This window comes from Condylura cristata, unplaced genomic scaffold (genome assembly GCF_000260355.1).
Source record: "Condylura cristata isolate star-nosed mole 26May11 unplaced genomic scaffold, ConCri1.0 scaffold00017, whole genome shotgun sequence".
NCBI classification, from domain to species: Eukaryota; Metazoa; Chordata; class Mammalia; order Eulipotyphla; family Talpidae; genus Condylura; species Condylura cristata.
The window spans coordinates 22430089-22444944 of NW_004567118.1; the positions used below are offsets into that span (position 1 = coordinate 22430089).

The window sequence follows — 14856 nt, forward strand, 5'->3', positions numbered from 1 at the left end:
AAAAAAAAAAAAAATGAGGACTAGGGAGCATCTCCAGTAGGTGAGGAAATAAATAAGAAATAGGCATTCACTAGGCAGTAGGCAGGTGGGGCTTTCCACAAGAGGAGACAATGGTATTATGAATATTTGAGTTTTTTGCAACTGTACTATGATTTGCTCTCCAGGCATTAAATGTCAGCACTGTCAACAATATTTTATTTGTTAATATACTCCTCTAAAAAATAAGATAAATAAAATGGATATAGATCATCAGAGCCATAAAAATAAAGAAGAAATAAATAAGTATTAGTATCTTTAAGCTTGCTAAGAAGCCAGGGAAAAAGAAGAAACTTACTGAGATTACATGGTTCTTATACAATTATGTATTCTTGACAAAATTTCTAAAAAGTCATATAAAGCCTTAATTTGGAATAAAGTGATAGAATATATATTAATGTTAATAGTTTAGAGCAAAATAATGAATATTATTCTTGGCAACAGTTTATATTCCAAAATTATCTACATGAATATTTATTATAATGGCTTTCAAAATAAAGCCAATGATATAACAGTACAATTCAGCATGGACAAACTCTGGGGGGAAGAAGGAGGCCTGTTATGTAAATGTGGTAAAAATAACATTGATCAATAATTCCTACATCCCATCCCCACCCCCCACACACACTTAACTATTTTTTTCCTTCTTTTCATTTATATTTCACAGCAATTTCTCACCCAGGAGGCAGAAAACAAATTAATCCCACCAGTGTAACTAGATAACTGGAAAAGTAGATTCTGTGTGTATAATTAAGTGAATTCTAAGCACATGGATTGGCTAAACTGCAGTATTTTTTTCTAAAGTTTTAACAAGACCAAATTTCTTAAATTGCAGAAAAAGATCCAGTAAAAACTTTAATTTAGATGCAACCAACAAAGATTTGATCATGCCTAATATAAGCAATTTTTGAGAAGTTTGATAAAATGTTACCAAATATGATAACCAATGTAACTTAATATATAAATTAAATGTTATTTGAATTATGTCTTCAGTAAGAATTAATCACAGCACTTGAGACTTGGAGGTGGTACGGTATAGTCTTTTAAAGGCTAGATAATGCCAAGTAGGTATTCAATCTAAAAGGTACTCTTAGATCAGTAGCACCGTACATTAAACCTGAAAAAGGATTACCATTTCTACAGCACAATTATAGATGAGCTTCTCTGCAGTTACGCTGTTGATTTCATCAATAAATCTCTGTTTGTCAGAGAAGAAGCGGTTCAGCTTTTCTGTAAGTTTCTTGCACATGGCGATGCAGAATTTGTATCGTTCATTCAGATTTTTGACAACTGAAAAAAGTTGAAATAAGACTTACTTTTAAGTTTCTTCCAAAACAAAGCCACAATGATATGTCCCTTTCTGGGTGACTAAAGTGATAACTAGGGAAAGTGACATTACATGATTACTAAAAGTGAAAAACACACTGGAAATCAGATTGTTTCATATGTTCTGCTTCAGTCAAGAAAATAAAACACTCCTGACTTCTCTTTGTATTCATTAAATGGTTAAAAAAAAAAAAAAAGCTCAGAAAAGCCATTGTCTTTAAGAAGATTTAATACCATGATTCCTCATCAAAACTTTCTAAGTATAATGGGGAAGGGGCGACTCAAACACTCTGGGAATTACACACTATCATGCACCACCCATACCTTGTTTCACAGCAGTCGATGGACTCAGCTTCCCAGATTTGATCTGGGCTTTGGCAAGATGCAGAGATGCTGCTAGCAGCTGTGCAGCTTTCATATATAACACCAGCTGTTCCACTCGCCTATACCCAGAAGAGAACAAGCAAAGTGTTATCCTTGGAGCAAACATTCCAGACTCTCTATACATCAGCTCACCAGTAAAATAGCCTTTTTTTTTTTTTTTTTTAAAGATTTATTTATTTGCACATACAGAACTGGGGTACAGGCCAGAGGCTCAGGGGCGGTGAGAGGCTTCACCAGAAACAGAGCGAGGAGCAGAACAGGCAGATCGACGAAGTACACCGCTGAGAGGAGCAGTGGGCGGGTCAGGAGAGGTCTGCCACGCCATGTGGTCACCTCTGGGGCAGGCGGGAATCGAACTCATGCGGAAGTGGCTTTAGCTTCTCAGTGTTATGCTTTAACCCGCTGCGCCACCAGGGAGGGCCAAAACAGCCTTTCTAAGGAGTTATAATTCTTGATAATTTTAATGCACCAGTAACTCCTGAAGAGAGATGGTTCGGATATGAGCAGATATGTGTACTTTGAATGCAGCAGATATGCAAAATAAAAAGCAATACAACCTTCTTACTAGCAAATCTCTTCAACAGTGTAATTTATGGTACAAGGTAATGCCCAGTTACATAAGCTCCAACTCTTGGCTCATAAAATGACATACACTAGAAGAATATAACTTAGAAACTCCTTTGATTTTAATAATGAGGTCTGATCTTCAGTAGATGACCAGGCCTTCATCTCACACGCATTTTTGAGTTTCCAGAAGGCATGGAGAGCCTAGAAATGAACAACAAACAGGGTACCTACCCCCAGTCTTTGCTCAGCTGGCTGATCTGGTCCACCACCACACTCTCCTGAATCTGATACAGGGACACAGCAGATGTACACAGCTCTGGGTTTCCTCCCCGCACAGCTGTCAGGTCCAGCACACACTCAGTGAACATTAGCATCACATTCAGGTGGCGCAAAGTGTCTGTGTGTTCTCGCTGCAGCAAGGACAATCTTGTCTTAGAAACTATCATTTTTAGAGGAGATATATATATACACTTCTTTATAGAGACCATGGCCACTATCAGTGTTTTCCATGCTTGTAACAGAATGAGCAAAAGAGACTGAAGTTTTTAAATTGCAGAAGACTAGTGAGGAAATAAACATAAATGAAAGCCAGTGTGAATGTGTGCGTGCACGAAAGCACCCATACACAAGCTTAAAGTATGTGACATTGCGTTTTTATCAGAAAAAACAAACACCGAACAATTAAATCACCATACATGAGGCAAACATGTCAATATATAAAAGTACTTTGCATACAAAATCATTCTTCTTGATAGTTTAATGATTTTAGTGATTTATAACTTCAGATACTTTTATTTTTGGTGGGTTTCAGTTAACAATGATTGCAAGCACCAAAGCTCTAAATTTCTATAATCTTTTCGGTTAAAGGGAGCAGTAGACTAAATAATGTATATTAAAAATGGATATTCTAAGTTAATGTTGCTTTACAATTTGTTTTAGCTATAAGTATGTTTTGAAATTTCAAGACTAAGTTTCTCACTCTTTAATAAAAGGGTAAGAATCATTTTCTTAGAAATAGGAGAATAGCCCAATCAACATTTGAAAGTCTCTGTTGTATCACAGAATAATGAATTATATGTTCCACCACAATGGACACATATTGGAACATAGTCTACATCTAATCTGATGGAAATTGAAAAAACTCTGAAGACTGCTTTTCCAAACCAAGACTGGATTAAACATTTTCAAAATTACTACTAATATTACTATAGGGCCTCCCCGCGACCTAGCAGTTTAAGTCTCAACACTATTACCACAATGGCCTGAGGTTTGATCCCTGGCCAGAACTGACCCACATAGGGCACAGCAAACCTTTTCTGTTTCACTGCTGCCCCCCTTAAAAGTGCAATTTGAGGGCCTCCCTGGTGGTGCAACAGGTTAAAGCACAGCACTAAGAAGCTAAAGCCATTTCAGCATAAGTTTGATCCCCACCCCAGAGAGTGATCCACACAGCACAGCAGACCTCTCCTAACCTGCCCGCTGCCCCCCTCAGCAGTGTACTGCATCAGTCATCCTGTTCTGCTCCCCACTCTGTCTTTGATGAATCCTCTCACTGCCCCTGCACCTCTGACCTGTACCCCAGCTCTGTATGCATAAATAAATAAATCTTTAAAAACAAAAAAAGGGCATTTGAGTAAATCAGCCTGCTCTACTCCCCACTCTGTCACTGGTGAAACCTCTCACCCCCTGTACCTCTGGCCTGTACCCCAATTCTTCTATGCAAAAATAAAATCTTAGAAAAATAAAATTACTACAAACTCACTAAAATTTTGCATGCAATATATTATAACTTTTATGTGAAATACTTCTCAATCACATAAGAGAAATATTGCAGATCAACATATTTTGTTATCTAAATATCTCCAACATGAAGAGAGAATTTGTTCTTTAGTGGTCCAGAGACTAGTCACTTTATTTTGAAATGCAGGTAAAGTCAGTACTGCTTAGGAACTGAGGACTTAGTCCACTGGTTGCTATCCTAGATTTGGAACTAAGAATTAAGTTGGTATAGTCTTTTAAATCATAAAATTAATCTCTTTTGTTCTGGAGTTGTTCTAGGCATACTTCAGATAATGATGTTTGTTCCCTTGTAGAACTAGCTCCAATAAGGGAAGAATGCTCTACAAATGTGAACATTCATCAGCTTGGCAGGTTTTTATTGTCGATGTTAGTGATAAAGTGGCAGGATGTTGTTTTTTTGTTGTTGTTTTGTTTAACAAACCTAAGGTTAGGCATATCATTTTCATCTTATGAAAAAAAGCTTTGAAAATTAAAAGCTGCATTTTTAGGACAAAGATTATATACCTTTAAAGTCTTATAAGTGGTAAATAAAATCCAGATTAAAAATTAATAATATGAATGTCATTTCTTTCTTTTTCTTTTTAGATTTATTTTATTTATTTATGCATACTAGAGCTGGGGGGTAGTGTAGGCGAGAGATGTAGGGGAAGGGGAGAGAGTTGTAAGCGGATTCACTAGAGACAGAGAAGGGAACATAACAAGTGGATCTACTGAAACACACTGCTGAGGGGAGAAGCAGGCAAGACATCTGGGGTGCCATGTGGGTCACTTCCCTGGCCAGGGATCAAACTCATGCCACAGTGGCTGCCAACAGACTTATAGTTCTGAGACTTAACCCCTTGCACCACAAAGTTGGCCCTGAATATCATTTCTTATGAACCAATGCTTGTTATGAACGTCACTGTCAACAATTTTCTGAAAATATATCAGCATTTATTTATTTTTAAATAGAAAAAACAAAGTTACATAGAAGAAAAAACTTCAGAACTTTCAGTAGTATTTTGTATGGCATCAATATTGCATTGACATGTCACAACAGTCTCTTTTCTACCTCCATCAGTGTCTCCTCCGGCAGTTCAGGGGCTTCAAAGGTGATAAGCCCCTCTAGGCTGGGAGGTGAAGCACCATAAGGCATATATCTCAGGCTAGGAGCTGCCTCTGCTCCTGGAGGTGAAGACCCCAAACCTGGCCCAGGAGGGGAGCCCACACACACACGGCCACTTGCAGAACACAGGGAGCCTCCGGAGCTGCTGGAGCCCACTGCAAGGAAACAGGACACATGACACAGTGTCCAAAGTGAGTTCAAAGTCAGGGACTTCCACACTCATGCTTACCATTAAAGGAATAAAAGAAATGTTTTCCACATTCACCTTTATTCGTTGTCTGTATGTGTACCTTACAGATGCCATCATAGCTAACTTAGAATATTTTGTGTTCAATAAACATATATATGTCTCCTTTCTGCTTCATAGTATTTGAGTTTTTAAAAGAATACTACAAATAACCACTGTAATGAAATACAGTTTTTCCTACTTTCAACTGATTTCTTTGGGTTAAATAAATGAAAGCAGCATTATAAATAGTAATGGGGTTTTACTGTAGTATAGACATTTCTAGTTATTTGTAAAAATTGCCACACTACTTTCTAAAGCAAATGTAAGTAAACAGAGATTCCCATAAATCTTAAAAAACACTAGGCATGACATATATACTCAAAGTTGGCTTAGCAGGTGTAAAATGTTACCTTTTTTTAAATGGTATTTTCTTATTTATTTTATAACACATTTTATAATCTTAAAAACAAGATTATTGTAAAGTGATGATTGCAATGCAATCCGTTATCTCCATTAGTGCTCACTAAACTCAGTCCAAATAAAAAGCAGCTGACTAAAGACCACCAAGTTACTAGTTCTAATTCCTCTTTCTCTATTTATATCCCTTGCTTATTTACTTACTAATATCTTGATTAGTGACTTATTTAGCATAAGTGAACTTAAAAACAGAAGTTATATAGGATAATATCAAATGACATATCAAATCCAATCTAAATACTTTCTCAATTTTTATTACTAATAACCTATTTATAGAGTATGGGTTTCTATTAGCTTATCTAAATGTATATAGAATTAAATGAAAAGGTTGGGACCTAAACTACAAAAAATAGTTAAGCATAGGTTTCTAGAAAAAACAAACAACCTATCATATCCAAAATATCTATTATATGTACTTTCAACATAAGCTAAAAGCACCAACATGTACATTGCTACCACATGATGGAGAAGTCATATTTATACTACAATGCTATAACACTTTTATAAAGATTTTTTCACAAACATTATCTCATTTACACCTTACAACTCTTCAAAGAAAATAGTTTCCTCCATTTCACTGTTAAAGAAACTGAAGCCCAGAGAGCTCAGTAGCTTGTCTAGGTTACACTATAGTCACTGTACTAGCAAAGACTGTAGTAAGAAACATTCCTCACCTGAGGTTGTTCTTGCTCGAAGGACCATATGAGTACAAGTGGGGGCTGCGGCACTGTGTGGAGGAGATCCCACCGTGAACAGGACAGCCCTGGAACTTGCTGCTGTTCCTAGAGGAGGTGCCAGTACAACACCACAGGCTCCTACAGGGGCTAAAATCACAAATTCACAAAATGTTACACTATTTTAATAGTGCTTTTATCGGACAGTGAGATTACAGGGAGAGTTTACATTATGTTTGCAGTAAGTATTCATTACTCAATCAGAGAACTTAATACAAATCTACTGTAATATTTTATAGTAATCTCTTTACAGGTATGAATCTTCCTCACCGAAGTCTAGTACTCAGTTACTTATGTATATATTTAAAATACATAAACTGTACTTGCACTTGTTGGGGATTATGCGAAAAAGTAGAAACCAAAAACTGGGAATAAAAATGTGAGCAGTTTCCACAGTAACAGAGCTTTAGCAAGATGGAGAACACATGTGCCTAAGAATCTCTCCCTTCTATTTATTAGGAAGAAATGATGTGATCATCACATGTGTGTCAAAAGGATTGATGGGGTAATCCTGGGCTAAATGAAGAGAAGGTAAAAAAATCCCCCTTTACCAAGGAGGGAATCAATAACACCTGTCCAAAGTTTTTTTTTACACTCAAGCATCTGAAAAACTATATTTCTGAGGCCACAAAATGGAGTCAGGAAGTAACAATACAAATTATAAATTTAAAAGAAGACATACAAAATAAACCTGCCTCTAAATGTCCATCTTATCTATAGCTGAGCACTACAAACTCAAAGCACTGAATTAACAGCAAACAAGACAGAAATTTTTAGAATCAAGAAGACACTAAGTGAAAATTAATTATCTATTGTTATACAAGATGTATGAAATTACAGGGACAGTCTATTTATCATAATATCTTGATTCTATCTAAGTAAGCATAGGCATACTCTGAGAATCAATGATCTTATTTCTTTTGTAAGATCTTATGTTTTTCCTACTGTCGAAAGTTTTTACTTTCAGAAACTGAAAACTTCACATTAGAAAGTGAAATTTGTAATTCCAAACAATGATAATAAAGTTCATGTGGAAGAAAGCAAGAAAAGAATAAAAATTATCAAAAACACATTATATGCCTAAGTAGAGGGAAAAAATATGGTCACATCCCTTTAACTTGTAACTTAACTTATAACACATATTCATGTGGGACTTAGCTCTGTAAAATTTGAGTTTATTTGTAAAAAAAGGAATGAAATGTAATGTGGTCAGTCATACAAGCTGTTTTTTCAAAAATTGGCTCAACTTCTATTGACCTAATGACTTTTGGTAAAAACAACACAAGAAAGGTGATTTGTAAGAGCATTGCAGGTATATTCCAAACAACCAGAAGTGATCAAAAAACTGAAAGTTTTAGGTCTCTGGAAATTGTTCTGAGGGCATACAGGAAATGAAGAGACATTTATTTAGTAGTGCCCACTATATCTCAGTAAAGGCTACGTCTCCAGCAAGCTTCACGTAGAAGGTCCAGGCCAGTAGCTCAAATACCAAGGTCTATTGCCCTCAAACCAGCTGCCTTGCCTGGCAGAGTTTCCATGCCAGAAGAGACAAACAAATCAAGAGGACCAGAGACTTCCACCCCTACCAAGCATCCAGGTCACAAAGCTGGGCATCACCCTAAGAAAAATGGACTACTATTTTCATTCCCAGCTCCAATGTAACTATGCCGAGAATTTCTACAAGGAGTGGGGGAAGTCAGGAACAGAGAAATGTGAAGTTCATCCCATGGAAACTGACATTATTTGAAATAGATCATGGCTCTGTCAAAAACAGTGAAGATTATGATGGCAAGTAAGTTAAGGCTGGTAGAGCAACTTGTTACTTTGAGAGCAATAAATGAACAGATCATCTAGATATTTAACAAAGAGAACCTGAGAAGAGGTAGCTAAGAAGAGCATTCCTGTATAAGAACAAGACTCAAAGACGACTTACCTCAAAGTTTACTTCTGTCAAAGGGTGAGAATTTAGTTAGAAGGAAACTGTGGAAGCTTTTCTCTCTCAACCATTTATTGTCAAAGCAATTAGCTGACAATTAGTGAATGGCAACAGCTGAATATAAACAGCTGCTCATATCTCTGAGCAATCCGAGAAAGAGTCACAGGGAATCCTGCTAGAATCTGTCATCCCAGGTGAGCGTACACATGCGCAAGTATGTACACTCTGAGGAATGACATCAGAGGCTTCACATTGGGGAAAACAGACCTCACTGAAATAGCTTGGCCAAGACTAAACAATACAAAAATAGCAAACCAAGGGGGAAGGAGGTAGGAGAATCAGCATCTAGTATTGTGATGAATATATTGCATCAAATGTTCAGCTTTCAACAAAAACAATGATATATGCAAATCATACACGTGACGAGATGCAGGCAACAACACTGCCCCAGAAAGGTCTTACATGTCTAACCGAGCAAAGGCTTCCAAACAGCAATTTTAAAGAAATTCAAATAATTAAAGGAAACCATACTTAGAAGGAATGAGGTCAATCTTCAGAAGCTGGAAAAGACAAAGAATGGATTCTCTCCTAGAGCTTCCAAAAGAAATGCAACCCTGCCAACTTCATGATTTTAGCCTAGGCATTTTAACTTCTGAACTGCAGAGCTCTAAGATAACACATTTGTGTTTTAAGCCATTAAACTATTACAGAAGCAATAGGAAACTCATGCATATGTCAACAACCTGCCTACAAAGAAATCAGATTTTTCTTACCAATATCCATGGGTCGCTCTGTATTTAAACTATCCGTGCTGCACTGATGTCCTAAAGGTGTTTTTCCTTGTTGATCTGATAACTTCCCAGTACTGACAGATCTAAGAGGAAAAGGGATGTTAACAGTGGGAAAAAATACCAGATATTTAAGGGTGATTTTAAGTGAAGCCACAGAAGGGTTAATTGAATGTCAGGGAATAAGTATGCAAAAAGTAGGGACAAAACAATTCAAGCTAGTACTACACATCAATAACAAAATAAACAAAAGACAGAAATAGAATATTCAGGAAGTTCAGGAAGAGCTATGTATTTACTTGGTGACAGTAAGCAACTGTTGTTTTTAGAAATTCTTTATGTGTACAGTTTATATGATTATATAGCATAAAGAAGCCATTTAGGCTATCAATAGTTTTATAATAGAGACATATATACTATTACAGTTTTCATGTTCAAAGCTAGAAGGAAATGAAATCTTTTACCTGCCAAATACTGTCTTGTGCTGCTCAGACTTCTGCCTCTCATTTCCTTGTACTAAGAAACAATGAGAGCATTCCCGTGGGTCGCTCCCATCTCTAAAATGTCCTTCAGAAGGTCCATGACGAGTAATCAAAGCTAGCAGATTGGAAGACGCTTGCGTTTTAGGGATTTTGAAAGGAGCTGTGGTCTAAAGAAATAATGTAAATTATAGCACATATAAAGCATTCACAACTTTCAGCACACCTGTAAGGACCAAAGACTCTAGAGTCATTCAGACCTGGATTCAACTAGTGGCTCTTTCTGCTTACTACTTCATATTATTTAAGCCTCAATTTCCTTTTTTAGGATTTACCGGAATAAAGTATATACAGCATTCAGCAAGTACTTAATGCTGTGCATGGGACATAGCAAGTGCTCAATAGCTGTTCTCATCATGTATAGTTGTAGTAGTTGTTCTACAAACAACTACTATTTCTTTTTTTAAAGATACATTTATGTATGCATATAAGAGCTGGGTTCCAGGCCAGAGGTGTGAGTGGGGAAGGGGGTAAGAGGATTCACCAGAGACAGAGTGGGAAGCAGAACAGTTGGATTTACTGAAATACACTGCTCAGGGGAGCAGTGAGCGGGACAGGAGAGGTCTGCTGTGCCATTTGGGTCAGATCCCTAATGGGGGAGCAAACTCATGGTGCAATGGCTGCTAATAGCTTCACAGTGCTGATACTTAACCCCTTGTGCCAACAGGGAGGCCCCTTAAATACTATTTTATGACCTATACTATTGACAGTTTCACTTAGCAACCTCTTGGGACAGGTGCCTCATAATCCATTTAGTTTGGTTGAGTATCCTGTAGTGACACAAGCTTTGCAACCTCTATCGACAGACACAGTACGGGCGGAGGGGAAATGCTCTGAAAAATCAAACTTTCCACGTTAACTTATGTTATGACCTCCCTTTTTTGTATGATCGTAAGATCAAAATATTCTGAGCAACCTTCAGCTTACAATTGGATTGCCTCAGCCTCAGGAGGCGCTACCTGGCCCTGACAAGCAAGTACTGCACCAGGGTGAGATATTCCTCTTGAAGTCAAAAGTCATTAAACAACTGGCTGATTAATAAAAACAAATGGCTGTTACTTCACAGTCTCTCACTGCCAGACGGAGAAAAACCCAAATCTTATCACTCTACTATCTCACCTAGCCTTCTATTCAGTTTCTAAATAACCACTCAAGCTTTCTACTATCTAGTCTTTGGATATGGAAATTCACCCAAGTCGCCTATGCAGAGCTCATCAGGTTTTCTACCTTCTAGATTTCAATAAAACTCAAACTTTCTAACAAGTTTTTCAAAGAACCTTACCTTAATTTGATTTACAAGAAATTTCCTCTTCCTCCCCTCACTTTACTTTACCCCCTAGGATGTCTCTATGAGAATGAAAGCCTTTAAGTAATAGATAATGTTTAAGGGACTTTATTTTGGTTAATCTTCACTGTGGTAAATATAGTAATATTAGTCTTAAACTTTGTGAATCTATGTACCTATTTTAACCTTGATAGATTGATTTTAAAAAACGTTATAATCTCAACTGAAGGTCAAAACGACCCCAGACTATTCTTAACAAAAAGGTGATTGTGATCTCAGCCCATTTCATATGCTAATGTCATCCCTCGGCCTGCCAGAAGTGTATAAAATGAACCTCTGCTAAAGGCAGAGCAGGAAGACTTGCACCCAACTCCCATTCCCATGTCTTCCTCGCGCCCGCTCCCCTTTTTTTCCCTTTTTCTAGGAATCTCTGCTCGCTGACGCCATTCCCACCTTGAAACCCTGCCCCCAATAATCCGTGATCAGGGACAAAGTCTCCGACACTGTAGGTACCTTCAACTGACATTAGCTTCTCATGATAACCCACAGAGTTAATCAGCAAATTTAAATCACTGATATAACTTCCCCAATAGCCTTTGTGATCAACAGAGAACTTCCCTCGGCATTCCCTATACTTAAGATCCCTGTGGAACATACCAGAATCCCACTGTTTTGGTCTGAATTCACCAACCCAGCCTTAGTCCAAGAAAAATCCCATACCCTAGTAAAGACATGAGCCCAAGGTTTGTCCATCTCTCTGCCTGCATGCTGCCTTGGCACTTCCTCGAGATGATACACACTTCTCCCAGGACCTATTGCTAATGCATTTCTTTATTTCCATTTCTCTTATGGTCTACTGGTGAACTACAATCCAACAATAGGCATGCTGTGTGTTCCGCTTAACAAATGTTAATTTAACAAAGTCATAAAATCTACAAAATGGTTTACTGAAAGCAAAGAAATGGATAAAGCCCATCCAAACAAACAGCAGGAATCTGACTATAGGACTGAGGTCACCAGAAGGCAAGGATAGGGAGTAAAAGCAAAGAGGAAAAGACAGTGGAAGATTGTTGGTGCCTTGGTGGTGGGTATCATATGATAACTTATATTGGTAGAGATGTGACTGTGAACCCTTAAAACACACACAGTAATATAAACCATTATCCCCTCAATAAATACAAAAAAAAAAAAAGGTTTAATAAACACACCTTAGTAGGAGAGCCTATGATTGTTGGTAGAGGAGTTTTAAAGAACCAGTCAGAACTCCGTGGAGAGGACCCCAGGTGCTTGGTGGGAGAGGTCCCAAGGCTGCCAGGCCGACTGGGCTGAGGTGAGTAGCTGTACCCAGTCCCAGCATGTGATGGACACACTGGGTCAGAGTGCTGCTTTCTTAGCTTCTGCTTATTCTGGTAGATGTCAGTAAGGGTGGGAGCACTCTGCAGTCTAGCACCCAATAAGTGAGACTGTGGTGATGGAGCCTGTGGCACCGGAGAACCTACAGAGTAAATGGAAGGCAACAGTCACTCCAAGTGAAGAAATAAGGAAATGCCCCTGCCAAAATCTTGTTGCCAATGTGAGGCCCACTAAGCTTTCTACTCCAGCTACAAATTCTTTGGAATTTCTTGCAAGTCAAACTACCACCAATAAATGTAAGGATAAATAAATCTTCTTAGTGACCTATAATTATCATCTTTCCTAAAACAAGATACCAACTAGAGCTTTTGTTACTGTCTCCTACTGGTTTCTATCTCACCCTAAGTTTGGTAATTAATCGGATTCTCCCATATATGTATATGTACACACAAATAAGTAACATCAGTGGTAAAATGTTATGATCCTGAGTTAAGCTTTGTTTTTAAGAAAACAAAAAATATGAAAAATTAAACTTAGACAAGAGTGCTTTTCTAAGAAACAGGATTTCTTTAGCTGACTAATTTCTCAGTTGTACATAGAATTAAAATTTTCATTGTGATTTACACATTTTATCCAGGCAAATATATTCTCATCATGAAGGGTGACTCCTATACTGCAAATACAAAAAAGTAAACATTTTTTTGTCTGATACAAATGGGTAACTCTTATCAAGAACAGTATTAAGTAAAATAATGAAATTTCATTTTCTAGATTGATTTTCACTATGTCCAAAATCTAGTTAATTCTAAGGTTTATTTTCATAAATCAATCATATACACAAAAGGAGATATTCAGTTAGTTGTATGATATACTAAAACAGATTAGATCAAGATTTTGAAAAATAGGTCAACAAAGTATTTCATATCAATCCTGCCTTTTTGATAAGACTAAAAACATAAATCAAACCCAATTATGACAGAATAAAAATTATTCATATATCAAATACTTCTCCTACCTGATGAGTTTCTACTTCTGGATTCATGGCCCTGAGGATGCCCACAGCAACAATGACTAAATTGCTCAGGAATGGTACCAACTATGAAGAGAGAAATGGAGGAGAAATGATTCACAATCATTGAAGGATAGAGACAGCCAACACATGCACAATGGCAGAGTACATTAACAGTTTACTAATTTCAGTTAGCAAAAGATCTAGTTCAGCTAACATGTATGGAGTGACCAATGTACTAGGCACTTGGCACACTGTAATCAGAAGTACACTCAACTTGTCTTGAAGCAATCACTAGGAAATAAACCCACATAAACAAGTCAATGCTTGTTACAGGTATGTTTTTATGAGAGAAGTACAAAGAGTTTGTACAAAGTGTTTAGGACCTGTGAAGCTGCAGGGGCACAGATGAATGAGAACCAAGCCGCTGCCCCTCTGTGTCACCACTTCCTGATGAGGTCTGTTGCCTGGAACTTCTATCAGACAATGGCTATATAACACAGACTAATTTAGGTCAGAGAATGTGGACAACTCAGTGTTGGGGACATTCCTTGAGCCTGGCTAAAAGTGCAGAGCCTCAGCTTAAAGGCACCCTGCTTCCTCCCCTTCACCCATCACAAGCATTTTCTAATCTCTCTCCTATGTATCTGTGGATCTATGCATCCATCGTTTTTTATATCTACCCCACTTGAGAACCAAAACTAAGAAGCAGGAGAGTTGACAAAGCCTGTAGGGGTGTAAACAGACAAAGACTAGCTTCCTTAAATGCCAAGGTGAGTTTTGGCACTTGTGTCTGAGAACATGGGTGCACCTGGAGCACCACTGCAGCAATAAGGGAGGGTCATGATTTCGTTTGAGCTAAACAGCTTTGAAACCATTACAACACACACATACCCCATAAAACTACGAACAATCCACTGCAACAAGTAATGAGGTGATATAAACTTTTTCTTTTAAAAAACTCATCATTTGGTTTTTGCTTTTTTAATCAGGAGTTTTGGGCACCATTTCAATTGTTCTAGCTCTGCTTCTGTCTGACATTTCCCCTCATCTCTCTAAGTCCTACTCCAGCAGTTCTGACTGAGGGTGGGGGGCACTGTCCTTTAGAAGTAAATATATATGCTTCTTTGAGCAATTTTTGAGATCTGCCACTATTTGGCTGTGAGATCTGCCTGCACTAGGCCCGCTCTGCACCACCTATTCTTCCTACTACTGCAGCGCTCTCATAGATTATGTAATCTTAGTCATTTGGTCTCAATATATTCTGAAGTTGAAACATTTTCTTAGT

At 37.7% G+C, this 14856-nt stretch overlaps 1 protein-coding gene across 1 annotated transcript in view; it reads right to left on the minus strand.

Moving 5' to 3' along the window:
* Positions 1 to 14856, minus strand: part of ULK2 (unc-51 like autophagy activating kinase 2) — a 75395-nt gene that overhangs the window by 4453 nt on the left and 56086 nt on the right. Inside the window, exons 17-25 of the mRNA XM_004684566.2 lie at positions 13575 to 13655; positions 12415 to 12701; positions 9847 to 10031; positions 9368 to 9468; positions 6599 to 6748; positions 5165 to 5373; positions 2545 to 2723; positions 1687 to 1805; positions 1169 to 1326 (exon numbers count right to left, since the gene is read on the minus strand). Of these exons, the coding sequence (XP_004684623.2) occupies positions 1169 to 1326; positions 1687 to 1805; positions 2545 to 2723; positions 5165 to 5373; positions 6599 to 6748; positions 9368 to 9468; positions 9847 to 10031; positions 12415 to 12701; positions 13575 to 13655 (1469 nt within the window). The remainder of the gene's footprint in view (positions 1 to 1168; positions 1327 to 1686; positions 1806 to 2544; positions 2724 to 5164; positions 5374 to 6598; positions 6749 to 9367; positions 9469 to 9846; positions 10032 to 12414; positions 12702 to 13574; positions 13656 to 14856) is intronic.